This window comes from Sarcophilus harrisii, chromosome 6, assembly GCF_902635505.1.
Source record: "Sarcophilus harrisii chromosome 6, mSarHar1.11, whole genome shotgun sequence".
NCBI classification, from domain to species: domain Eukaryota; kingdom Metazoa; phylum Chordata; class Mammalia; order Dasyuromorphia; family Dasyuridae; genus Sarcophilus; species Sarcophilus harrisii.
The window spans coordinates 202,965,017-202,992,278 of record NC_045431.1 but is presented as its reverse complement, the minus strand read 5'-3'; the positions used below and the strand labels follow the sequence as shown (position 1 = coordinate 202,992,278).

Sequence of the window (27,262 nt, the reverse complement as noted above, 5' to 3'; positions counted from 1 at the left end):
TAACTTCTGTATGCCTCAGTTTCCTCAACTGAAGAATGGGGATAACAGCACCTATCTCCCAATGGTGCTGTAAGGATCAAATAATATTTGTAAAGCATTCAGCACAATGCTGGTATGCTTCACGGGATATGTGTGAGGACCCACTCATATCCAAAAGCCCCTTCCTGAAATTAAGGATCCGTTGGGTGGGATCATGGGATCATTGATTCCAACCTTATTTTACAAATGAAGAGATTTCCACAACTAGTAAGAATATAAGTGAGATTTGAACTCAAGTCAAAGATTTCAAAATTAGGGAAAACCTCTTAATACTCAGAGCCCTCAAATGAAATATCTGCCTCAGGCCTGGTCAGGTAGTCTCTCTTTGTCACTAGAGCTATTTAAAGTGGGTGACTATCGGGCAGGGGTGCTGCAGAGGAGATTCTTGCTTCAAGCAGGAGGGTATATCTTCCCACTTTCAAGAATTTATATTTCAAAAATTTCAAAACAAATTCCCCAACTCTTTTTTCCTATAGATTCACAGGATGATGGGAGGAGAGCAGGACAGAACTTTTTAACCAGCATCTGGTTCAACCCATTCCACCACCTTTTTATACAGCGAAAAACTGAGCCTGAGAGTGATTATGTGCACTGAAGACTAACAGCATCTGTTCTCTTACCTGAAAAATCTCTATTTCATCCTCTTGTTTTTTTTTTTATCAATCTCCTAAAATTATTTCTTCCAGAAGACTCTGGTCCAAAAATGAGTCCCTCGGGATACATGGCTTTAATGTGGAATGGTCTCTCATCTCCCTGATGTATACACACACCCCTTCCCCTCTCCCCATTTTCGTCAGTTAGGACAGTCACCATCATCCCACTGAAGATGGCCAGGTTCAAGGCCTTCCTGTTAGTCAATCCTTTTCTTCCTGCAGAACATGCCCCGTCGGAGAGTCAGCGTGGCCGTAGTCCCCAAATTTAATGCTTTGAACATTCCTGGCCAGCCTTCCAGCACATCACCCATCCCATCCTTACCAGCCCTGGTGAGTATGACTACGGGAATAATGGTGGTCCCAGAACTAGACTTTGCGACAACTGGAAGGAGGATCTCCAGGGGCAGAAAAGAAGCCACAAGAAAAATGGTGACCTTAGGGTGAGCTTATAACTCATTCAGTCATTCAGCAGACAATCTTTTCTCTGTCACTGACTTGGGTAAGGACATTGAGGCCTTGAATTTTGGTTTGAATTTTACACTTTACAACACAACTTATAATTCACTCTGCACAATTCAAAAGCAAATGTGGAATAAAAGATAAAAGATCTGACCTTGATTTGGGGGGAATTTGGGCTCAGATTCTGCCCTTGACACATTCTGGTCACATAACCTCACTCTGGACACTTAAGCTCACAATAACCAAGTCAGGTCTGTTTCTCTCTCTATGGACAATATAAATTTGTTGTTGTCTTAGCCAATATTATTTCCAAGAAGGAATAGAAGAATTAATGTAGCTTCAGACCCTTTTGGGGAAAAAAGGCAAAAAACCCCAAATATCACATATTATTTCTACACCCCACATATCTTTGTTTCTCTGTGTGATTCTTTTTCTGTGGGTGTCTTTTCTGTGTCTCTCTGACTGTGTCTTCTCTCTCTCTCTCTCTCTCTCTCTCTCTCTCTCTCTCTCTCTCTCTCTCTCCTCCTTCTTCTCCTCCTCCTCTTTCCCTCCCTCCCTCTCTCCTTCCTTCTCTACTTCCCTTCCTCCTCCTCTCTTCCTGCCTCCCTCTCTCACCCTCTCCCTCCTTCCCTTCTTCCCTCCCTTCCTCTCTCCCTTCCTCTCTCTTTCTCTCCCTCTCCCCCTGGAAGAAACGAGCATGACTATTGTTTGTATTATCAACAATAAGCTAAGTTCTATTCACAGTTAAATTGTTCTGCCAAACAAAAGCAGGTTTCCTTTGGTTTCTCTCCCCCTCCTTTGCCCTGATTCAAACTTCTTGTGCAACTACAATCTCAGTCAACATAAACTCCCAAACCAAGGACCAAAATAAAACCACCAACATGAAATCTAGGAGCTTGGAGAAAGAAAGGAGACCATAAGCATAGCATACTCCCACCATTCCCTCTTAAAACTTTTGTTTTTAGAGCCTTGCTTTTTAATTTTTTTTCTTTCTTTCTCCCTCCCTCCTTCCCTTCTTCCTTCCTTCCTTCTTTTCTTCCATCCATCCTTCCTTTTTTCTTTTTCCTTCCTCCTTTCTTTCTTTCTTTCTCTTTTTTCTTTTTGTTTCTTTCTCTTTCTTTCTTTCTTTCTTTCTTTCTTTCTTTCTTTCTTTCTTTCTTCCTTTCTTTCTTTCTTTCTTTCTCCCTCCCTCCCTCCCTCCCTTCCTTCCTTCCTTCTTTTCTTTCTTTCCTCCTTCCTTCCTTCCTTCCTTTCCTCTTTCCTTCCTTCCTTCCTTTCCTCCTATGTGAAATGGAGATAAAGTAAAGAACTTCCAGGAATGTTTAAATTCCTTTTCTATATTTTATTTTTCATTATTTCTATGTCTCTGTGACCTGCATAAGTATGTTGTGTGTTAGCCAATATTTACTTAAACTAGATATATTTACTTAACCTGAAATGATGACATTTATCACTATTCAATATCATCAATATTTAGACTATTAGTTGAATGTTGTTAGCCTAGTAATCTAAATTTTGAAAGTCTGTTGACACCCATGTCTAACATTCAATTAAGGGGAGAGGGCACCTATTTTCTTAATGGTCCCCAACCTATGATATAATCCTTTGTAACCAAACCTATAAAAACTGTATATCTTTCCTAAATCTTTAGCCCCTCTACCATGAGCTTTCCCTTCTCACGGTGGAATTGCTCATTCTCATGAGAATCTATTAATAAACAACAACTTTCCTGCTTTTTACTTCAAGAAGTCTCTGAGTAGTCATTTTTGGATAGGAGTTCTATCCCTCACACTCCTTCCTTTTACATTTCTAGATGTTTCATCTCTAGCCTGGAAATATCAGTTTTCTGTTACAGATTCCATTACAAGAAAACATCTTGGATATCCTCTGAGTTCACTCTAAGCAGGATTTGACCTATAAGAGCTCTGGGTAGCTGGAAACTTTGGTAGAAATAATAACACACTGGTGTGTCTTCTGCTTAGCAATGCACAGCACATGAAGAAATCTGGAATTATGGCTGCCCTTTAAAAAAGGGACAGGCAAATAAACCCCATTGAAAGGATTCAAAGGTTCAAATTCTAAAAGCTGAACAGATGGAAAGGAAGCAGTGAAAGGAAGCAAGTCACCCTCACTAATCTTTCAATCCCCCATTCAGACTGAAAAGGACAGAGGAAGGCTTAAGGGAATCCATGATGATGGCTCAGGAGTCAAAGTGACCCTTGAGAGTACAGGACATCTGGGGGATAGAAGAGAAACTCACTTGTCTAACTACACATGTAGGACATACTGTCCACCTGCATGTTTTGCTCTGATTTATTTATGGGAATGAAAGATTTATCTTATTTTCACTACAGGCTGAAACACCAAATGGGAAAGGAAACTCCTCAGCTTCCCTGGCTCCACCAGGACTTTTAGAGAAGTAAGTTTTCTGTTTTGATTTTTCACCTTGAGATTGCCTAGAAACTTGCTTTGGTTGGTGGGCTATTTCTCTGTCTTTCTGTACAGTGTCTCCTTTCTCAACTCTTTCATCTTTTCCTAAGCTCTCCTCTCCCTTTTCAACCTCTTTTCCTTCCTCCTCCCATTCTAGCATATATCGTCCTCCTTTATCCTGTCCTTTCTCTCTATAATTTTCATCCCCTCTATCATCCTTTACTTCCTCTTTCCTTCTCTTCTTCCCTTTCTCGTCCTCTACCTCTTTCTTTCCTTCTTTCCATCTCTCTCCACCTTTCCTTTTTCTCTCTCCTCTTCCCACATTTGATCCCTTTTCTTTTCTCTCCTTCTCTCCCTCTTCCTCATCTCCTCTCTTTCCTCACTTCTCTCTTCCCTTATTTTTTCTCTCCACTCTCCTTCTATCTCCCTCTACACTCCCCTCACATCCTTTTGCCTTTCTCCTTCTGTCCTATCTTTCTCCTTATTTTTTCTTCTCTTGTCCCTTTCCCCAGCTCCTACCCTCAAGGCCGAGAAAAAAAAGTGATTTGAATTTATGAACTTTTATGAAAATTATTTATTTGGCCCTCTAAGGGTCCAAGAGACTGTAGTTTGACCCATGTTATTGCAGTTTATAAAATTATGAAGAAATATGTTGAATTTTGTTCTGATCTGAGATCTTGGCTTCACTTGGGAAAGTTTCCTATTTCAGGCTCCTGTGCCCCGTGCATTTCTTTCCATTTTAAGACAGAAAAGCTAGGCAACCGAACCCATTCCTATGATACAGAGATCTGTATGACCCAAATAGATCATTTGTTTTGCAGAATCTTTCCCCACCTGGCTGAGGACTCAGTCCTCGTAAAGATTTCTCTTCCCCCATCAACTGGAAATGTTGCCTCCCACACAATCAAGGAAAATAGGGATTTTTAAAAAAGTCATTTACTCTTTCTTTAAAGAATCTTCAATTTAGAATTTCTATTAGTGCATAACAATATAGATCTAGAACTAGAAGGGACCTTTAAAGTCACTCTAATACAAGCTCCTCATTACACACAGAAAGAAACTAAGATGAATTGACTTGCTTCAAGTTATATAGATTTTAAGTGATAGACTCTCAAGTCAGAGAGAGATGGAGAGAGATAGATTCAGAGAGACAGAGATAGAGAAAGAAAGATGGGATGGCTTCAGAAAAACATGTAAGCTCCCTTCTAGTTTTGAAATTCTACAATTTTATAATTCTCAATGAAGCAGAGAAGCAGAGGAGGGAAATTCTATGTATAATCCTCAAGGGCACATAATCCAAAAATCTTGTAGAAGCTTTGTAAGACATGTTTCCCATTATTTTCTGGACTGGTCTTGGGTAAACTCACAATCACATTTCCAGAGCACACACAGATGGAGAAGGGATTGGTAGTAGTCAGATATGTGAAAACACTAGGATGGGACCTGGGAGAATTGACAAAGTCAAGAATTGAGAACTGGCTGCTTTGATTATCTTAGGAAAAAGATCCAGAATTCCTCTACTCTGACTGGGACCTGTAGCTGGATCCCAGATCAATAGCCATCATAATCCCACCAAATCCCTTCCTTCTCATCTGAAAAAGATGTGTGGATTTTAGTGAATTATAAGCTCATTGTGTGGTATGAGTGTGATAGTGGCCAAAAAAAGCAAATGTGATGTTGAAATGCATTAAGAAAGGCATATGATATCCAAAAATAGGGAGAGGAATTGTCCTCCTCTCTTCTGACCTGGTCATATCACACCTGGAGTGTGAAAACCACACTTTAGAAAGAACCACCAAAGGCTGAATGACTGACCATTTGCTGGGCGTGTTCTATATGGGATTCATGTGTACAGGTTGAATTATATTGTCTCTGAGGTTCCTTCTAATTCTGAGTTTCAGTGACTTTAGAATAGAAATTTACAAAACAGAATACAGGGAAGGAAATTGGGGATATTGAAGAGAAGGGAAGGGACTTGCCCAAAGTCACATAGTAAGTTAATGACAAAGTGGGTATCTATATTCCCAGTCCATGATGGAATCTTCTGTTTTACCCCATTGCCTCCAGCAAACTCCATGAGTTCACCGTTACTAGGTCACACCAAAATTGTATTTTGTTTAACAAGGGTACTTGTGATACTTTCAAAACAAATTCTAGATACATAGCAATTTTATGATTGTTCATTAAAAAAATCAAAACAGAATCACTCACTTGATCAAAAATTCTTATTGGAGTCTCCTTAATTACCTTAATAAAGTTTCCTCATTAGCTCTAAGACAAAATACAAATGGTCCTTAACAATATGGCTACAATCTATTTTTCCAGGCTTATTTTATACTACTGGAGGGAGTAAAAAACTAGGTAATATTTCAGAACTCCCCAGAGTCATCAGACTAAGTTCTTATTTTATTGTTTTTATGATAACATCTAAAATTTCTTCAACTTTGATTTTTAAAGCAGTTAATGCAGAAAGACTTCCAAAGTTACCCATATGTTTACATTGAACAGATTGTAAATTAGGTTTTTAAACTTTTTTTCCAGCATTGTTGGAGAATAAATAATTAAAATTACCCCTACTCTCAAAAGAGCTCTTGATACAATTCAAAACTCTTAGCATGGGTTAAAAAAACCCTACTATGTAAATTCCCTTAGATCAGAGGCCCCATGAATACATTTCTCTAATCAATACAATTGTTTTCTATTCTGGATTGTGGTCCATCTGGTTTCTTAAAACAGGTCACCACAGATTCTTTTACTGCCCGGTTTCATTTTAAACGTAGCCACTCTAAATTAAGCAGACATCTGCATAAATTATAAAATTAAGCAACCTCCAAAATGGACAAAGATAGAAGAAATCAAAGATGTGGCTCTGAGCTCTAATTTCTAATAAAAAGTATGCTTCATTAGACCATTATCTACATTGCTATTTATTCTCAGCTACCAGATTTTTCCGTTATGATAAATGCACCTTCAAGACAGGGAAGATTCACTGCAGGGAAATAATATATATAGCATAATATATAAATGATATTTAATATTATTTAATAATAAATATTATTTAATGTTTTAAATAATATTATTTAATAATAAATAGATAATACATATAAATAATATATAGCAGATAATAGAAGAAATGTTGTGAGTGCCTGATATTTTTAGTGTGTTCTTTCTCTTTCTATCTTATTCTGTTGTCCAGTTACCATCCTAATGAAATGTAAATTTTAAGAGATGCCGAGCAACATAGGAGATGGGAGCAGTTGGTGCCATGGACAGGCAGAAGTGCTTAAGATTCTCTCATTAATATATCAGGGGATGCTTGCAAGGACCAGGTGCCATGTGTTTTTATCTTGTGTTCGATATTTTTCCAATAAAAACCTGGCTTCAAAGCCTGACTTGTAGTTTTGTCTATTTATGAACTCCTCTATGGTAGTATATTCTGATGGTAGTATGATAGTATATTCTGAGTTCTGATGAACCCACCCAGGAGAGTCTTAAAGACCTTTTAAAGGTGATATGGAGAGTTGAGTTCCAGAATTCTGAAAAGTTATTTGTTAGGGATAGCATCAGATAATGGAGTCTGTTGATGGAGGTAAACTCACTTATTCAACAATGGGACCATCTGGGCCATTCCTTCCTCTTTTTTCCATCCTGATTTTTTGTATATGCTATAGGATGTTGAGCTCTGAAAGACCTTAGACACCCTCCCAATGGTCCTCAAACTTTTTTTTCTCAATATCTTTATCCTATTAAAAATGATTGAGGATCTGTCCAAAGAGTTTTTGTTTATGTGGTTTATAGTTATAGATATTGATCGCATTAAAAATAAAAACTAATTATGAATTTGTAGACTCTCTGAAAGGATTTCAGAGATTCCCAGGATGCTCCGGACCAGACTTTGAGAACTACTGCCAACTCAATTTAACATTTCAACAATTTGCACCTCCTGGGTTTAGTGCTAAGGGAAATATCATGACTTGGGTAAAATGCAGTTCCTGGCCCATAGTCTAGGAAGGGAGTAAAACAGCAACAGAAATATCCATGATACTTTGTAGTTGTTCAGTTATTTCGGTCCTGAATGATTCTTTGTAACTATCATTTGGGGCTTTCTTGACAAAGATACTGGAGTGGTTTGCCATTTCCTACTCTGGTTCATTTTACAGATGAGGAAACTGAGGAAAACAGGATTCAGGGACTTGCTCAGGATCACACAGCTAGTAAGTGCTTAAGGTTCAATTAAAACTCAGAGAGATGAACCTTCCTGATTCCAGACCCAGTGCTATATCCACCTGCACCACCTAGCTGCCTTATCCATGGTACAATTGCTATAATTAATAATTACTGCAGAAGAGAGATAGGAATTAAGTATCTTCAGAGGATCAAAGATAAGATCATTAAAAAATGGGCTTCAAGAAAGGTTTCTTGGAAGTAATTTGACTGGGATGTGTGACTATTCAAATGGCCTAAATGGAGATGTTCCAGATAAGGAGATAACCTGAGCAAAATCACAGAGATGGAAAAGTACAGTTGTGTTTGGGGCAGAAATTAGTCTAGTTTAGCTAAAATAGTGCAAGTGAGGGGAGTAAGATAAGGCTGGAAAAATGAAGTTTATACCTCTCACCTTTCAGAAAAAAGGATGTATTACATATAGAATCACATGCTTAAAGCTCTAAGTAACCTTCTAAGTCCCTCCTTGGTCTGAATTAAAACACCTGTACAAGGTCCCAGACTGAAGTCATCTCATCCATTTTACAGATGAAGAAACTGAGACTTAGAAGGGGTTAAGTGATTTTCCCATGGTCAACCAAACAATAAATATTAGAGCCAAAATTTTAACTCATATCCCAACCCAGTCCTCTTCCCACTGTGTTGTTATTGTTGTGGGCAGCTCAATAACATGCTGAATAGAGGAATAAGTCTGGAATTAGGAAGACCTGAGTGCAAATCCAACCTCAGATATTTACCATGTGATCCTGGACAAGTTATGTCCACTGTTTTCTTCAATTTCTTCCTCTGTAAAATGGAGATAATAATAGCATATTCCTCCCAGGCCTGCTTTAGGATCATAGGAGATAACAATTATAAAGCTTTTAGCACAGTACCTGGCACATCGTAGGCACTGTGCAAATGTTAGCTTTTCTTATTTTATCAAATGTGTTTATTTTGCTTAGCTGAGCTTCTTTGTTACAAAGGAGATGGGGAAAAGATGGAGAAGCCACTGGGAAGAGAAAATGGGATGTCTGTGAGTGTTTTAAAAGAATGAACATCAATAACACTTTTTTAAAAAGAAAAGTAAGAAAAGATAATTAATTTGGCACCAAATTATGGAGAAAGTTGAATATCCAGCAAAAGCGTGAACTTTATTTGGCAAACAGTAGGGAGTCACAGACAATGTTAAGCAAGAATGGCAATAAAACCACCCACTTGTTTCTCAGACTTCAGTCCACACATCCATGTCTATTGGCTGTGTTCTCACAAAGACACAAACGTAACTCGACCCCTGGTTTGGGCTGCCTCTGGGAGTGAGTGGTTTGTCATACAAACCCATTTACCAAAATTAAGTATCGATTCTAAGGTTGACTGGTAGCGCAGGTTGACTATGTGCAGCCTGACTCACCCATGTGCCTATCTATTCCCAGCCTAGGAGCAGTGGTAGGGATTCTCTGATGTGCAGAGGAGGGAGCCAGGAATCAAATAGCAGTAACACCTTCTGAATTCTTCACAGGGATTGACATCAGAGTATTTGTACAATCCAGTCCAAGAAATACCTGTTAAGTATCTACTATACATCAGGCACTGTGCTCACTGCTGGAAATATAATCAACAAAAAAGGGACACCTCCTGACCTCAAATAGCTTATGAGTGGAGACAACACACAGAAGGCATCAGAAAAGCAGGCAGGGAGGAGCGGGATGCTAGAAAGGTATATCTTGTTCCCTGAAGTTGAAATCAGGTAGAGTAATAGCTACAAAGTGAAATAAACCCATAAAATATGTGGTGACATTGTAGATCAATCAAGCACTTACTATGTGCCAGGCAATCTGCCAACTTATAGAAATAAAAGGAAAAAATCAAAAAACAGATCCTGCCCTCAAGGAGTTTGCATTTTAATGATGGTACATGCTGCAGGCTTCCTAAGCCTCTAACTACCAGAGTTAGAGAGGGAGCTCCTAACATGGTACCAGGCTGTGGTCACACCTCTAAAAGTAAATCTAGACTTTTAGGTGTAGTTGAGTCCAATATGCTTGGGGACCAGAGCTTATTGTAGGAGACCTCAGGATTTTCTCAGAGAATAAACATATTTTTCAACATTGACTTTGAGGAATAGGGTTGGAAACTACTTAAAAGATGATCAATAAGGCAAATTTCCTGTGGGGCCCCAAATTGTTCTCTATGTTCTCTGCTCCAGTGTGGCTTGGGATATCCAAGGTGTCCCTCCTTGGTCTGAACTTAAATACCTGTACAAGGTCCAGATTGAATCAATCGACAATCAAATTAATAACCATTTATTCAGCACTTGCCCTGAATTCAGTGTTGGAGACATTGATACAAAGAATGAAACAATTTCTACTTCTCAAGGGAATTTCTGTTCTAAAAACATAGTTGGACTCCATCGCCAGATATCAACAGTAGTATCAAAGACTTGTGGTGAGTTTTTCATTGCATTATTCCCCACATTCAACTAACATTCCTTCTTGTCCCTCTTTTTTTACCAGTGGGAAGTCCAATGGGGATCCAGACTGTGAGAGCCCTGCCCCCAGTGCTTCACCTGCCCTGACCCAGAGTGCTTTGGAAGAGATTAGCCAAGAGATCAAAGCCAAAATCGAGGAGGAGGCCTATAACAAAGGGTAAGCTTACAAGTTGATTCCTTTTTGTTTGTTTTAATATTTATTTTCCCTAGTTACATATAAAACAATTTTTTTACATTTGTTTTTAAAACTTTGAGTTCCAGATTCTTTCCCTTTCTTCCCACACACCCTCCATTGAGAAAGCACATGTGAAGTTACACAAAATATTTCCATAAAAGTCATGTTGCAAAAGAAAACACCCCACCAAAGAAAAAAATCAAGGAAAAAAGTATGCTTCAACAGAGTATATAAGTTGATTCCAATTGAATTCAATCCCATAAGCACTAATTGGGAGCCTGCTATGTACCAGGCACTGTGCTAGAATCTGGGAATACAAAAACCAAAAGGAAATAGTCCTTACCCTCAAGGGACTTCTCGTCTTCTGAAGTCATTGCAGTAATTAATTAAGAAGTTAGGAAGGGAATGATCATAAAACCATCATTTAAGTCCATGGTACCCAAGAACAAACATACCATTACTACTTACTTTGCAGTACTGACCCCCTGAAGCAGTCTTGTAAACCTAACTTCTTCTCAGAATAATGTTTTGAACTGTATAAAATAAAATGCATAGGGTTGCAGAGGAAATCAATTATGTTGAAGTATAGTTATCAATTTAGAAAATATATTTATGGACCCAATTAAGAACCCCTAAGAGTGTATAAAGTTAAAAAAATTATACAACCCAAATTTAGAAGAACCGATCTAAAGAATATGAAGTAAGGTTAGAAATAAAACTAGACAGTTCTTTTGTGATGGCTAAGAATTGGAAATTGAGAGGATATCCATCAATTGGGGAATGGCTAAACAAGCTATAGCATATAACTATTGTTATATTGTACTATAAGAAATGACAAGCAGGATAATTTCAGAAAGACCTGGGAAGAATTATATAAACTGATGCAAAGTGAGCAGAATCAGGAGAATATTGTATACAGTAAACAGCAATTTTGTGCAATGATCAACTACGAGGTCTTAGCTCTTCTCAGCAATCCAGTCATCCAAGACAATTGCAAAGGACTCATAATGAAAAAATGCCATCCACATTCAGAGAAAGAATTAATGTTGTTTAAATACAGACTGAAATATGATATTTTTCACTTTTCTTTTTATTCTAGTATTCTTATAAAAATGAGTAATATGGAATTGTTTTACATGATTACATATAAATAACCTATAACTGATTACTTACTGTCTCAGGAAAGGGGAGGAGAATTCTGAAAGGATAGAATTTGGAAACCAAACTTTTTTTAAAAAAATGTTTAAAAATTGCTTTAAGATGTAATTGAAGGAAATAAAATATTACATGTTAAGAATTTTTTAAACAGAAAGAAATAGAGCTAGACCATGGAGGGTCTTAAGCACTTGTATAAAGACAAAGTAAACTCAGAAATGTGTTACCAAAATGATTTGAGAGTTATTTCAAGGGGGTAGAAATTACGAGACTTGGATTCAAATTCTGACTTTAAAAAGTCTTAGTTCTGTGATCTTCGGCAAGACACTTCACCACTGTTTGCCTTCATTTCCTTATATATAAAATAGGGATAATAATAAAACCTATTTCCTAGGGGTTTTTGAGGATCAAATGAGATAATATCTGTAAAGTGCTTAGCAAAGTGCCTGGTCCATAGTAAGTGCTCTATAAATGCTATTTATTACCAAGCACTTTCAATGTCAGACACTAGGATATGAGGGGAGTTCTTTTGTCAACCTTAAGATATTATAGCAATGTAAGTTATCATTATAATTACTCTTCTCTGGCTTTTCATATGCAAAAAGTTACCAAATAATTTATTTTATATTATTTAAATCTGTTTAACCTCTCCTGTAATTGGTATGATATATATATATATATATATATATATATAGAGAGAGAGAGAGAGAGAGAGAGAGAGAGAGAGAGAGAGATTGATTAATGCTGTTTGACATTGATTCAGTTCCCTGGAAATTATTCTGGTCCCTTTTCCCCTTCTTCTGTTCCTGCACATAAAGTTCTATCAAGCCAGCCTCTCCTTAAGACAGAGGGCAAAGGCGGTCCCAACATGGGGTGGAGTGGGAGTGTAGGGGTCTAAATTGAGGAAATGTCAAACAAGAAGAGAATGTTTTGTTGATTTGGGGTGGGGGGGTTATGACGAACATTTTATGTGACATTTCCTATAAACAGGAAGGATGAGAGCAGAGATAGGGGGGAATACTATTGACAGGAGTAGTTATAGGAATGCTTGGTAGCCTTATTGTACATTCCAGGCTTTTCCCCTCATCCACAACTACAGGAAGTTTTGGATACTAACAGTCCCCCAGAACTAGGAATTACTTGGGAAGTTTGTCCTTGGCCTGGCCTTTCCCAGCCCCAAATAAAACAAAACACTTTCTTTCATTAAAGGTATCAAGAAGGCCTAAAGAAAACCAAAGAGCTTCAGGAACTGAAGGAAGAAGAAGAAGAGAAGACAAATGAAAGCCTGGAAGGGCTAGAAAAGGAGGATGAGGAAAAGGAGCTAAAAAGCAGGTGAGGGCTTCTAGTTGCCACCTGAGCATTTCCCAAAGCTAAAGGAAGAGGCAGGGAACAGGGCAAACATAAAATGGAAATAGATGTCTTGTACAAATAAGACAGAGACAGAAAGAGGGAAGGAAGGAAAGAGAGAAAAGAGAGATAGAAAGAGATAGAGAGACAGAGAGAGAGGAAGAGAAGGAGAGATGGAAGGAGGGAGGGAAGGAAAGGGATACCTATAATGAATGATGAAACATTAATTATGATGACTTTGAATATTTTCATTCCTTATTATTTCCTTGGAAACTATTTGAAATGTTAAAAACATTTTTAATTCGACATGTTCAAAATCAGATTCATTTTCTTTCTCCTCTAACCCTAGTCCTCCTCTTAACTTCCCTATTTCTTCCAGGTCCTCATTCCATGAAGCCAAGTTCCTATTGTTGAAGTCTTCCTCTATTCTTTCCTCATCCTCACCTTCACATCCAGTTAGTTTCTAAGCCTTGTCAATTCTAAATCTACAGCTTTTCTCCCAATTATCCCACTCTTGCCACCATTTTAATTTAGCCCATTATTACTTCTCACCTAGTTTTGCAATAGCCTCTTAATTGATTTACCTTTCTACACTCTGTTCTTACTCAAATCTGTCATCCACACAACTACCAAATGAAAATCCCTAATACACAGGTCTGATGGTATCACTTCCCTACTCAAAAAGCCTCAATGACTTCCTCTTACCTCTAAGATACTATACAGTTCCTTTATTTAGCATTTAAAATCCTTCCTAATCTAGATACAATCTATTTTTCCAGATTGATTTATAACTGCCCTCATATGATTTTCTCTACAATTCACTCAAATTGGCTTACTTACAGTTCACAGTAGACACAATATTCCATTTTCTTACTTTCATGACTATGCATAAACTGTCATCTATCTCTCTATCCTCACCCCTCCCTCATGGAAATCTTAGATCTCCTCAATGCTTAGCTTAAGGCCATCTCCTCTATGAGGTCTTTCCTAATTCCCTTAGTATTTCCTTAACCCTCGAAATTATATATAGAGATATAGATAGTATATACTTAGCTAGTTCTTGTTGTTCTTCAGCACTACTCCAAATGCAAATTCCTAAAAGGCAGACTATTTTCACTTTTGTTCTTGTATTCTCTGGATCTAGTACAGTGCCTGCACATAATAGGTGCTTAATTTTAGGATCTAGTATAGTGCCTTCATATAGTAGGTGCTTAATCTCAGGATGTAGTATAGTGCCTGCATATAGTAGGTACTTAATCTCAGGATGTAGTATAGTGCCTGCATATAGTAGGTACTTAATCTCAGGATGTAGTATAGTGCCTGCATATAATAGGTACTTAATCTCAGGATGTATAGTGCCTGCATATAGTAGGTACTTAATCTCAGGATGTAGTATAGTGCCTGCATATAGTATAGTGCCTGCATAAGTGTTTAATCTCAGGATCTAGCATAGTGCCTGCATAGAGTAGGTGCTTAATTTTCACTTTTGTTCTTATATTCTTAAGATCTAGCATAGTGCCTGCATATAGTAGGTGCTTAATAAATGTTTATTTCATTGAACTGAATTGGTTTTAGTAAGAAACTCAACTTTCACTAAAGTATAGGTTTCCTAAGAATTATCTCAGACTACAGTAACCCTCAAAAGACTTTCCCATCAGGCTCAAAAAAGGTTATATCGGAGAGACTGCCAGAGAAGGAAGGTCTAGAAAAGAAGAGGCAAAATAACTAACTCCTTAAAAGAAAGGGATGGCTCACTTGGAGGAAAGAAAAAGCAGAAATGATCTGGTGACATCAAAATGTGGTTTTCTATGTTTATAAAGAAAGGAGGAAGTTGCAGATTGAAGAAAGTTAGGGTTGAGAAGAAACAATAGACCTCCCAAATGCAAACAGATCTCCAGGATCACTTAAGACTCCTGGAAATTGCTTTGTCTAGGACCAGACTCAAATCAATCCTATTTTGGGGTACTTCGTCCATACTTCATCTTTTATACTCACAGCTCTGCATCCAAATTCTGTGGGGCTCCCTTATAACTTGTTCACTGTGAATTTTTGCATTTTACCCCATTATTTGCCATTGAATATCAGAAACCAAAGTATTCTGAGTTTAGTCACACCCTTTACCATCCACAATTGGACTGCCCAGTGGCTGAACCCAGTAATCAGCAACTTTGTCTGGTAGAGCTTTGAGGGAAGGTTGAGTTAGGACAGGACTTCACAAATTTCTCCAGAATTCCCACATATTGTTCCCAAAATCAGAGAACCACAGTGTCATAGATTTGCAGCAGTTTTTAGCAGCAACTCCCTCATTTTATGGGTGAGGTTCAGAAAGATTAACTTGCCAGAATCATGTAGGTAGGTATCATGCAGAGGCTGCCTAGATCTCATCAACATAACTCCTTTTTGTTTCCTGGAAACAAAGGAAACAAATTTAGCTTTCTCCAGAAGCCCCACAAACCATCCTCTTCAGTGAGGGCTTTGACTTCTTGCATGCCCTACAAACACACCCTGGCTGGTTTGGTTCAGAAAACATGCTTCTTCCCTTCTTTGCCAGCAGCATCCACCCCCAGTTCTAAAGTCCTAAAGAAACCCAGCCTCAGTCCTCTGGAACCAAGGGAAGTAGAACATAGTACAGTGCAAACAATGCTGGGCTTAGAGACATGGAAGCTGAGTTCTACAGCACAGAACCTGTGTGAGCTCAGTCAAATCACTAGAATTTGATTTCCTTGTTTGCAAAATGAGATGGTTAATGACAGGATTTCTAAATCAAATCTTATCCTATCCTGAGCTGGGATGCTTTTCATTCAGTTTTTCCCCAGCTCAAAGGGAGAGGTCAAAGTGGAGAGAGATTTCAATTTCTCCAAGGAATTCTGCCTTTGAGAAGAGCCTCTTCCCTCAAGCAGCTAGGAGAGAAGTGCCAGGAAAGGAGGATTTCCACCTCTAAATCTATGATCTCAGGAAAACTGTTTTAAATAGAAAGCCTCTCCCATATCTCCTTCCTGAGAAAAAGCACAATATAGAGGAAATAAGCCGGAGCAAAGAAGACTCAAATGATCTCCTTCTGATACTTACTGGCCACATGGCCAAAGCAAATGCTTTGATCTGAGTTTCAATTGCCTTTTCTGGAAAATGGGTATAATTGCATTATTTTTATAGTATTTTTATGTTTCATAATTGTGGGATTCCTGGAGTGTCTCCAACTCTGCCTCTTTAGGAAAACAAAAATAGAAACCCAGCATTCAATAGGAACTAAATAAATAAGGAACTGGAACTGAGATTTCAACTCCTGAATGAGGAAATTCCTTCTACCAATGAAAATCAGTATTTTCACTACAATTTATAATCTTAGAGTTAACCAAAGCAGTGAGAGATTATCCAGTGACTTGATGGAGAGGGCCGTAGGTAGTGGGGGAACTCTGGGTAAGGTATAAGACCCTTCAGCACAGAGGAAACCTACTATCTTCGGCCCTCTACAATCAAGAGTCACACAGCCAATATGTACCAGATGTGGGCTATTCCTTTATCTGCCTGAGTCTAAATATTTATTTTTATTTATTTATTACTATTATTTTTTTTGCTGAGGCAATTGGGGTTCAGTGACTTGCCCAGAGTCACATAGCTAGGAAGGGCTAAATGTCTGATGTCAGATTGGAACTCAGATCCTCCTGACTTCAGGGCTTATGCTCTATCCGCTGCATGACCTAGCTGCCCTTAGGCAGCTAAAATAATATTTAATAATTTAATATTTATTTTTTTATTATTAAATTTTTATTTATTAATTTAATTAGTTAAATAATTAAATTAAATATTATTAAATTTTAAATGGTGGAATGGTCTGTGCTTTGGATGGTCTCATTAGCAGAAAAGTATGGCTGTTAGGTGGTGGGATGTGAAAAGCGTGGGGGAAGAGGTATCCACCAAACTAAAATGCCCATCCCTTTTATTTTTCAGCAAACTTGAAGCCTTGATTCATTTTTTACAAATACTCTACCCCAAGCTATGCCAGCATTGGAACGTGATCTGGATGGTGGCAGCCGCCATTCTTGTTTTCACAGTTGTCTTGGGTCTGTACAACTCCTATCACTCTTGTACCGAACTGTCGGAGGGGACGCCTGGAAAAGCCACCTGTTCTGCCTCCCAATGGGACTCCTGGTGGAACTCAGGCCTACAACAGGAGCAGCCCGCGGAGCAATAAAGGATGGCGGGACATCCGGCTGGTGGGTGACCCTGCCCAGCGTGTCACCGGTTTCCAGTTGTTAAGCGCAGTTAGGGACACTGGTGCGTTGATGATCTGACATTCCTGCTCCACTGGTCTGGGAGTGAGACGGGATGCTTTTCACTCACCATCACTGATGGAATATGAAGTCCCAATGAAACTGGCCAGAGGAGAGGGCAAGGAGGAGAGAGATTTCACTTTCTCCGTGGAATTCTGCCTTTGAGAAGAGCCCCTTCACTCAAGCATCTAGGGGAGAAGCACCAGAATGCCTTTACTGAAGATCAGATATGGCACCGACTCTTCAACCTATTTTCTAGGCTCTCAGTGGCTACCCAGGGAGATTTTAGCCCAGTAGCTTCAATGCTGATGTCAAAGCTGGAGAGAGCAGGAAGAGCATTGGCCTGGGGGTCTGGAAATGTGGATTCTCATCCCAGCTCTGCCACTAATTAGTCGCTTGACCTTGGGCACCTAACTTTCCTTGAGTCTGACTTTCATTCTCTATAAAGTGAGAAGGTTGGTTTTGAAGGTCCCTCCCAGTTCTGATACCCTTTGCTTGCTTCAGCTTCTGGCCATGGCACTACTCTGTACACTTCCCTCCCCCTCTGGCTCACCCTTTTTTCCTTCTTCCTAAAGTTGTTTTTCACAAGAGTGGGAGTGGTTTCTCCCAGAAGTTAATCCATATTGTATTTATCTCGAAATTTAAAAAGAAAAAGGAAAACAGATAAAAATGTTCCTGCACACACACACACACACACACACACAATGGTAGATCCACCTTTTGGAGGGAGTCCCCACTAACTCTATCATGAAGATCAGTCTCGTATAAATAAGTTACCAAGTGTGCTGCAGTAACCAGTAACCCATTTACTCTGTGATGTAAACTGGTTCTATTTTTTTCAAAGTATTGAAAGCCCACTGATTTGCTGAGAATTTTCCATCACTGGACACCCCTTAAATGTCACCCCTTTTATTGGTGATTTTTATTGTACCTTTGAAAATAACCAACTCACCTCCTTCAGAAGAGTTTCCAGCAAGGAATGAGCCCCAGGCAGATCCTTGGCTTGAAGAAAGTATCTTCAGCCTGACACACCTAACATGCCCCATCCCATGCGCTCTCTTGGGGCATCACCCCCACTGCAGCCCCCGGGAGAAAACAATCCTGAAATCTATCAGCAGTGAGCCTACAGGAATGGAAGAGACACTCTCATTCCTCCCACTTGGGCCTGCCAACCTGGGGAGATGCTTCCAAATCTGACTGAAGGCAGAGATAGAACAATAACCTATCTGTTCCTTCAAGCTTTTGCTCCTTTTTCCCTGACTTCAATAATTCCCAAGATTCCAACTCAATCTTCCTTGACTTCAGTTATCTTGGGCAAAGAACATCCGTGAGAAAAGAAATCCCTCCTTCGGGAGTCTCCTTTTGCTTCCTGTGATATTTCTCCATTTCTTTACATGTGAGAGGAGGCTGAAGACTCCCGAAATTGGTGTTTTTCCAAGGCGGAGAAGAGTTTGGTTTGATAGCTTAGCTCTAACAGGACCCACCTGTGCCAAACTCCATTTGTGCCCCACTCCACTCCACTTCCAACTGCTTTCCATGGGCCATCCTGAATAATGGCTGGAAACCAGCTGAAAGATGAAGCCAAAGGCTGATGGACCAAGGATGTACCAAAAGGTCAAAGAGGAAGCAGGATAGTACAAAAGAACGGGACTATAAGCCGGAGCCTCCAGGGCTGGATCCGTGTGTCTGTGCATATTAGAGTGAATTTCCACATGGGTTCCCAGCCCTGAGCTCAGACATGACAAGGTAGATCTGGGTTGTCTCGGTGTCCCCTTTGGGCCCGGAGGCCTCTGTTGTGGAGCCCTGGAAAGCAGGAAGCCAGAGAAGAAACTGAAAAATCCCTGGATGCAGGCAGCGGCCACACACTTGGGGCCATGTTCCAGTGAGGGAGGGCACACCCAACAGGTATTCCCAGCCCCATCTTTCAGTCAAAGCCAAGACCTCACAAAAGAAAGGGGAAACAGAGAAGGATTCACCTGGTCCGAAGCCAGGACTCTCACTGGAGAAAGAGAGAGAGAAGGATAAGGAGTAACGTATTTTTAAAAAGACTTGAGGGACATAATAAAGGAACAGGGAAAAGCCATGAGCAATGACCCCTGGTTGAGGGTTTTCTGAAGTGTCAGTCTCCATCCTGAAGACGGCACATACATAGGCAAGGAGCTGGTGGAAACACACCTGAGTACAAGATGGAAGTTACTACTAATAATCATCATAGTTGACATTTCTTTAGCATCTTAAGGTTGGCAAAGCACTTCACTAGAACTATTTTAATTGATCCTCAGAACAAACCCTAAAGGTATTGTTATTTCCACTTTCAAGGTGAGGAGACTGAGGCGAGAACAGGTTCAGTAACAAATTTATTGAAAAAGCATCTTTTGATATTGGAGTTCACTTCAACCTCCCTCCAAAGGAAATGACTTCTGGTCCATGAGAGTATGACAGATGGGCATGAGTCCCTGGCTGCCTTTTGCTCCTCCTGTAGCCACAAACTGGACAACAAATGGGTGTCCTTATGCTTGAAGGGAGCACATATATGTCTGCTGTGCTGCACCTCATGCCTGAGTGGGAAAGACTGGTGGAGGGCACTGGTCCGGTGCACCATGCTATTGAAGTCCCGAGCATCGTTAAATCCACACAGGTGTGCCAGCCTTTTACTGAATAGTGTCACATACTTGAGTTTGAAAATAAAAGTAGTTTCCAAAGCTCTCTCGTGGTCACTGGGACAGATCCTTTATGCGTCACATCTTTGTGTTTCCATAAGTAGGTTCAAGACCATAGTCCAGCACTGACCTCAAACTGAGCACCAAAGAGGCAGGAGAAGAGTTGTAATGATGAATCTGAGAAGGGCAGCTGGAGATGTGCACAGAGTGCTGGGCCTGAAGCCAGAAGGACTCATCTGTAGGAGTTCCAATCTGACCTCAAACACTTATTAACTGTGTGATCCTAGACAAGGCACATAGCCCTTTCTGCCTCAGTTCCTCCTCTGTAAAATGAGTTGGAGAAAGAAATGGCAAATCACTCCAGTAGCTTTGTCTAAAAAAAAAAAAAAAAAAAAAAAAAAGCACCCTAATGAGGTCACATGAAATGGCTGTTCCTGTTCTTGTTCTTGTTCTTTGTTGTTGTTGTTGTTGTTCTTCTTCTTCCTTGTTCTTCTTCTCCTCCTCCTCTTCCTTCTTCTTCCTCCCCTTCCTCCTTTTTTCCTCCCCTTCCTCTCCTTCTCCCTCTCCTTTTCCTTTCTTCTTCTTTTTCTTCTTCTTCTTTCTTCTTCTTCCTTCTTTCTCCTTCTCTTTCTTCTTTTTCTTCATTTTCTTCCTTCTTCTTTCGTCATCATCTTCTTTTTCTTCTACTTCATCTTCTTTCTTCTTTTTCTTCTTCTTCATCTTTTTTCTTCTTTCTTTTTCTTCTTCATCATCATCTTCCTTCTTTCTTCTTCATCATCATCATCTTCTCCTCTTCCTTTTTCTTCTTCTCCTCTTCTTTCTTCTTCCTCTCTTCCTTCTTCTTCTCCTCTTCCTTCTTCTTCTTCTTCCTTTTTCTTCTTTCTCCTCCTCCTCCTCCTCCTTCCTCCCCTTCCTCCTTTTTTCCTCCCCTTCCTCTCCTTCTCCCACTCTCTCTCCTTTTCCTTTCTTCTTCTTCTTTTCTTCTTTTTTCTTCTTCTTCCTTCTTTCTCTTTCTTTCTCCTTCTTTTTCTTCATCTTTTTCCTTCTTTCTTCTTCTTTCTTCATCATCTTCTTCTTTCTTTTTCTTCTTCATCTTTCTTCTTTCTTTTTCTTCTTCATCATCTTCTTCCTTCTTCTTTCTTCATCATCATCATCTTCTTCTTCTCCTCTTCCTTCTTCTCCTCCTCCTTTCTTCTTCTTCCTCTCTTCCTTCTTCTTCTTCCTCCTCTTTCTCCTCCTGCTTGTCCTCCTCCTCCTCTTGATCTTCCTCCTCCTCCTCCTCTTCTTCTTCCTCCTCCTCCTCCTCCTCTTCCTTCTCCTTGTCCTCTTTCTCCTCCTCCTTCTTTTTCTTCTATTTCTTCTTCTCCTTCTCCTCCTCCTTCCCCTCATCAGTCTATCCCAGTGACTAAAAGGCCACCAGCTTTAAGAAAGCAGCAAACCAACATACAGTCATAGGACCATACATTCATAAGGAACTATGTCTTTTTGCATTCATTATCTAATTTTAACATCATTACAACCATGTGCTAAAGGCAGAGCAAATACCATATCTATTTTACAGGTAAGGGCTACTGTGTTATTAAATGACTTAGCTCAGGCTAATTTGTGGTAAAAGCAATAAAGTCAGGAAGAGGAATTGTGCTTTTTGGAATACAATGTTCTAGACATGATGAGAGTAATTTGTATATGTAGTATACAGCTTGATAAATGCTTCTTCACTCATTCATCTCTCTTGCTCTCTTTTGTCTCAATCATTCTTACCTCCTAAAATGCCACTATTCTATGAGGATAACTTTTTTTTTTAACCAAACAATTTTGTTTTCTTTCAATCATCACTGCTTGAGTAGGTCTCTCTGTGTGTCTCTGTCTCTGTCTGTCTGTCTGTCTTTCTCTCTGCTTCTCTCTCTCTCTCTCTCTCTGTCTCTCTCCCTCTCTGTGTCTCTGTCTCTCTGTCTCTGTCTCTCTCTTCCTTTCTTTTCATTAATTCATTAGATAATGATAATTCATTAGATAATTACATTCATCTCATGGACACACCCCATAGACATTTGGATACCAAGTTGGGACTTGGGGATTTCCAATTCATCCTCATAGAAGTAGTCAGTGAAATAGGGGAAAGGAAAAGGAACTAGCAGGGCTTACTACAATAAACCCATAAAATGGGTTTATTACCTGAATCAACTACCTCATAAATTTACTACAGAGATTGAAAGAGATAATGGATGTAAAGCACCTTGCAAATGTAAAAAGACTTTAGAAATATTAGTTATTGCCATTGGTTGAATCTCATCCCTTAACCCCAGTCCTAATTTCTCATTCAGTCCAAATTCCTGAAAACTTGAAGAAAGAAACAAAAACTAGGAGATGGCCAACTTTGTTTGGAAAAATTTGGAAAAAGATGAGTATTTCTCTTCCTTTGACCCCACCACCTCCTCTCATCCTGTTTCTGGACTTCCTTTCACTGCCAAACTTCTCCTAGGAATGTTCTAGTCACTCACAATTTCCGCCTCACCACCCACTCATTGCCCTCACCACTCCTAAGAAATGCTTTGTCTTTGAGGCTATCAAATCCCATGCCCCTTTTCTCCATCCTCATCTGCCTTGCCTTCTCTGTTGCAGACTATATTATAGACTATTTCCTCCTGGAAAATGTCCTCCGGCACATGACACTACTCTTACCCTGACCACTACTTCCCTATATTTGTAATCTTCCTCTTTTAAATGTGAATTACTGGAAAACCAGGACTGTGATGCTTTTTGTATTTATCTCTCCAGAATTTAGCACAAGATCTGGTACATAGTATATAGCTTGATAAATGCTTTTTCATTTATTTACTCATTCATTCTATGTCTCTCATTTCCTCTTCCTCCTTCTCTACTACCTCCTCCTCTTCCTCCTTCTTCTTCTCCTCCCCCATCTCCTCCTCCTCAGTCTATCATCTATCTCTTTCCTCCTTTCTTCTTGAATCTATCCATCTACTTACCTACTTATCTCCCTCACTTTCCTTCCTGAATCTCTCCCTTTCTGTCCCTTTTCTCTTTCTGCCTCCTCCTTCCCTCCGTCCTTCCTCCCTGTCAGTCTCTGCCTGTCTCCATCTCTCCTTCTCTGTCTTATCTCATCCACTCCTACACCCTAAAATGCCACTATTCTATAAGGATAACTTTTATTTCTTAACCAAACAATTTTGTTTTCTTTCAATGGTCATTGCTTGAATAGATCTCTTTTTTCTCTCTCTCTCTTCTCACTCCTTTCTTTTCATTAATTCCTTAGATAATAAATAGATAATTACATTCAATAGATAAATAATTAGATGATTAGACAAACTAAAAAGTATCCCTGCATTTTAGTCTTGGAAAAAACTCATGCTAAGGAGACTACATGACTTACCCAGGATCATACAACTAGGATATCACAAAGGTGGGGCTTGAACCTTTGTTTTTCTAATGCTGAGAGCAACTATTACTCCGAGATCAATCTCTGTACTAGCTACTCTGCTCTTTATGGGCAGACATCTGATCCACACTTGTCTCCCTCTTGGTACCCAATGTGGCTTAGCTGAATAAGTAGTAAGTGGCTGCCTTTATGTAACTTTCACCAGAACTCATGTAATAAGTCAGCAAGAGAGCTGGTACTTGAACCCACGTCCTCTGATGACAAATTCAAAATTTTTTTCCATTGAGATCAAGCCTTTTCTAATCTCTCCCAAACATACATCACACACATACATTCACAAGTGGACAATTGAAGATGTTATTTTAAAATACATTTTAGTTTTATGCATGGACATTCAGGAATAAATTCTTCTTACCTTCACTTGCCTAACTAAGCATCTACATATTATATAAAGCAGCCTTCCTAATGATAATCTGCAATTGAAAAATGGAATCAGAAATAATCTCTGGAAGAATCACCTGAAGTTGCTTAACACAGTCTCTTTGTTGTTGTTTTTCAGTCATGTCTTATCCTTCATGACCCCATTTGTCTTCTTAGCAAAGATACTGGAATGGTTTGCCAATTCCTTCTCTAACTCATTTTACAGATGAAGAAACTGAGGCAAAGAGGATTGAATAACTTGTCGAGGATCACTCAGTTTGTAAGTGTCAAGTATCTAGAGATCAGATTCGAATTCAGGTCCTCTTGGTTCTAGATCTGGTGCTCTATCCGTTTAGCCACCTACCTGCCCCAAAACATATCATTTTATAAAGAAGGAATCTCATCATCAGACCTTTTTATTTATTGGTGGAGTGGAAGTGGAAGGGTATGGGAAGTCCCAGACTGGCAACAGGAAGGAAGGAGGTCAGTTGTTCCTGATGTTAAGGAGAAGCAGTTTTTCCTGACACAGGCACAGGAGGAGGGATTCTTAGCTGGGTCAGATTTACAGAACATACCCACTTCTCACTGTCAGGAACTCAGGACACTTCCCAAGGGAAGATCTTTGAGCTCCTTGCTAAGCTCAAAGACTACAAGGTTGGGCTACAAGAGACGGGGATTTTCCAGTGCTAACAGTTCCAAGTAGCCCCTTTCAGTCATGCTGGAGAATCCTAAGATATCAATTACACACAACCTTAGACATGCTCTAGTAATTAGGGATTCTTCAACTGGGACTATGAACTTTTTTCTTTTTCTTTTTTATTTCAGTGTATTTTTTATTATTCCATGTAAAAGTAGTTTTTAATATTCATTTTTACAAAACTTTGAGTTCCAAAATTTCCCCTCTGTGTCACTTCTCTCCCTCCTTCCCAAGAGAGCAAGCAATCTGATATAAGTTATAGATGTACAGTCATTTTAAACATATTTCCACATTTGTCAAGAATAATCAGAACAAAAGGGGAAAAGCAAAAAAAAAAAAAAAAAGAAAAGAAAAGAAAAAGAAAAAGGAAAACCAAAATATTTAAATTTTAAATTTAAAACCAAAATCAAAAAATAGTATGATTCAATCTGCATTCAATCTCCATAGTTATTTCTCTGGATATGGATGGCATTTTGCATTACAAGTTTTTTGGAATAGTTTTGGATCACTGTATTGCTGAGATCTGAGTCTCATAGTGACCATCACACAGTGTTGCTATTACTATGTACAATGTTCTCTTGTTTCTATTCACTTCATTTAGCATCAGGTTATGCAAGTCTTTCCAGGTTTGGGTTTTGGTTTTTGTTTTTGTTATTTTAATTTACTTGCTTTTCATTTCTTATAAAACAATAGAATCCTATTACATTCATATACCACACCTTGTTTAGCCATTTCCCATTTAATGAATATCCCCTCAATTTCCAATTCTTTGGTACCACAAAAATGCTGCTATAAATATTTTTACATGTGGGTCCTTTCCATTTTTTTATGATCTCTTTGGGATACAGACCTATTAGTGATATTGCTGGATCAAAGGGTATACAGAGCATACCCACTTCTCACTGTCAGGAACTCATTCAACAGCTTTTTGAGCACAGTCATGAGCTTGATTTTTAAAAATATTTTTATAACTACATTTCAATATTGTTGGTTTCCTTTCAAATTATTTTATTTTATGAATTTTAAAATATTATTATAAGAAAAAGTCAATGGCACCCAAAAAGGTAAAGATTCCTTATTCTAGTGTCAACCTTCTTATTTCACAAATGAGGAAACTGAAGTCCAGTTAAAAGAATCAAATCCCAGTATTTCAGAAGGGTTTTAGAGACTCTCTATTCCAAAATCCATCTGAAAAAGAATGCATTTTATAACATATTCGACAAGTGATTTTTGTTAGAAAACATCACAGGAGAAGAAATTCACTGCCTTCCATTTAAGACAACAGATTCTACTTTGGGGTAGCTCCATTTATTAGGAAGCATTTATTACATCAAACCTAAATTAGCCTGTGTAATTTCCTCCCATTGCTTCTGGTCTTGTCCTTCTGGCACTAAGCAGAATGGCCTAATCCATTCTTCATAAAATAATTTGCACTCATGTACCTGTCTATCATCCACTGTCCATTCCCCACTTCAGTTCTTCTCTTCTCCAGGCAAAACATTCCCAGTTCCTTCAGTTGAGTTTGGTATATTGCATGATCATGTTCATCCCAAGCAGCCTTCTCTAAAAACTTTCCAGCTTGTTAACATCCTTCCTAAAATGTGAAATTCAGAATTAGGAAGAATATTAAATGTGCTCTGACCAGCACAGAATATACTAAGATGGTCACCTCCCAATTCCGGGAAAATCTGATTGCTTTCAATTTCTAAGCTAATACTGCTTCCGATTTCTAGACTGACAAAGGTGCTTAATAAATGTTGATTGATGAATTGATATCATGCTACATTAAGTTTGCAGTCCAATAAAACCCTTACATCTTTTCCAGATAAACTGCTGGAATATTTAGCCTGGAAACCAGAATACTTGGGGTCAACCTGATGGTTGTATTCAAATATTTGGATGATTATCCTATAGTGCAAAATTAGGAGCTATGACTATAAGAGACCAAGAGGGAGATAAGTTAAGCTCAATGAAAACTTGGTAACAAATGGAATTGCCTCTGGAGGTAGTTGGTTTCCCCTCTCTTTGGGAATTTAAGCAAAAGTTGGATGACCAAAAATTGAGTGTGAATAAATAAAATTAAAATAAATTAGTTCACAGAGTTATATATTTACACTTGGAAAGGATTTCATGGTCATCAAGTTCAAAGGTTCTTAACATCTAAGTCATGATCCCATATGGGGTCTTGTAGCTGGATGTGGAGGTTGTGAAATTATGATTTATTATCAGTAAATGTTTGATTTATATACTGCTTTTATATACTTATACCCAGGATCATGTAAAAAATTTTCAGACAAAAAAATGGGTCATAAATGGAAAAAGTTTAAGAACCATGATCTAATCTAACCCCTTTATAAGGAGATTGACTTGGTCAATTATTTAAGTGCCTGCAACGTGCTAAGCCCTTTAACAAATACTGTCTCATTTGACCCTTGCAACAATCCCTAGAGGTAGATGCTGTTATTAACCTCGTGTTACAGTTGAGGAAACTGAGGCAACAAGAGGTTAAATGGCTTTTCCAGAATTACAGAGCACAGATTTGAACTCACTTGAACTCCAAACCTACACTCTACCCATTGTACCACCAACTGCCTCCACTTTGGAGGTGTCTGTTATTTCAAAACTTCTCCTCAAAAGGAATCCTTTGGGGCACATCCTGAAATAATCACAGGAGAGTTAGGATTCAAATTCATCTGGCCCAGCCTTATTTTCCCAGAGAGACAGGGGTGGACGGGGTGGAGGACCCAGAATCCCAGCTCTGTCTCCCGTGGAACCCCAGACCTTGACTGGGAATTAGTAAATGTCCCACATGGGAGGAATTAACCCTGAATAGTGTAAGAAAGGAAAAACAGAGCAGCCAGCTTCACAACATCT

At 38.9% G+C, this 27,262-nt stretch overlaps 1 protein-coding gene across 6 annotated transcripts in view; it reads left to right on the top strand.

The window, feature by feature from the left end:
- The window catches only part of MRVI1 (murine retrovirus integration site 1 homolog), a 140,541-nt gene extending 120,618 nt beyond the window's left edge, over nucleotides 1-19,923 (top strand). For all 6 annotated transcript variants that reach the window (XM_031943105.1, XM_031943106.1, XM_031943104.1 and 3 more), the window contains 5 exons: nucleotides 915-1,022; nucleotides 3,506-3,570; nucleotides 10,295-10,426; nucleotides 12,809-12,931; nucleotides 16,895-19,923. In XM_031943105.1, the coding sequence (XP_031798965.1) occupies nucleotides 915-1,022; nucleotides 3,506-3,570; nucleotides 10,295-10,426; nucleotides 12,809-12,931; nucleotides 16,895-17,138 (672 nt within the window). In that variant the 3' untranslated portion in view covers nucleotides 17,139-19,923. The remainder of the gene's footprint in view (nucleotides 1-914; nucleotides 1,023-3,505; nucleotides 3,571-10,294; nucleotides 10,427-12,808; nucleotides 12,932-16,894) is intronic.
- Nucleotides 19,924-27,262: the final 7,339 nt, after the last annotated feature.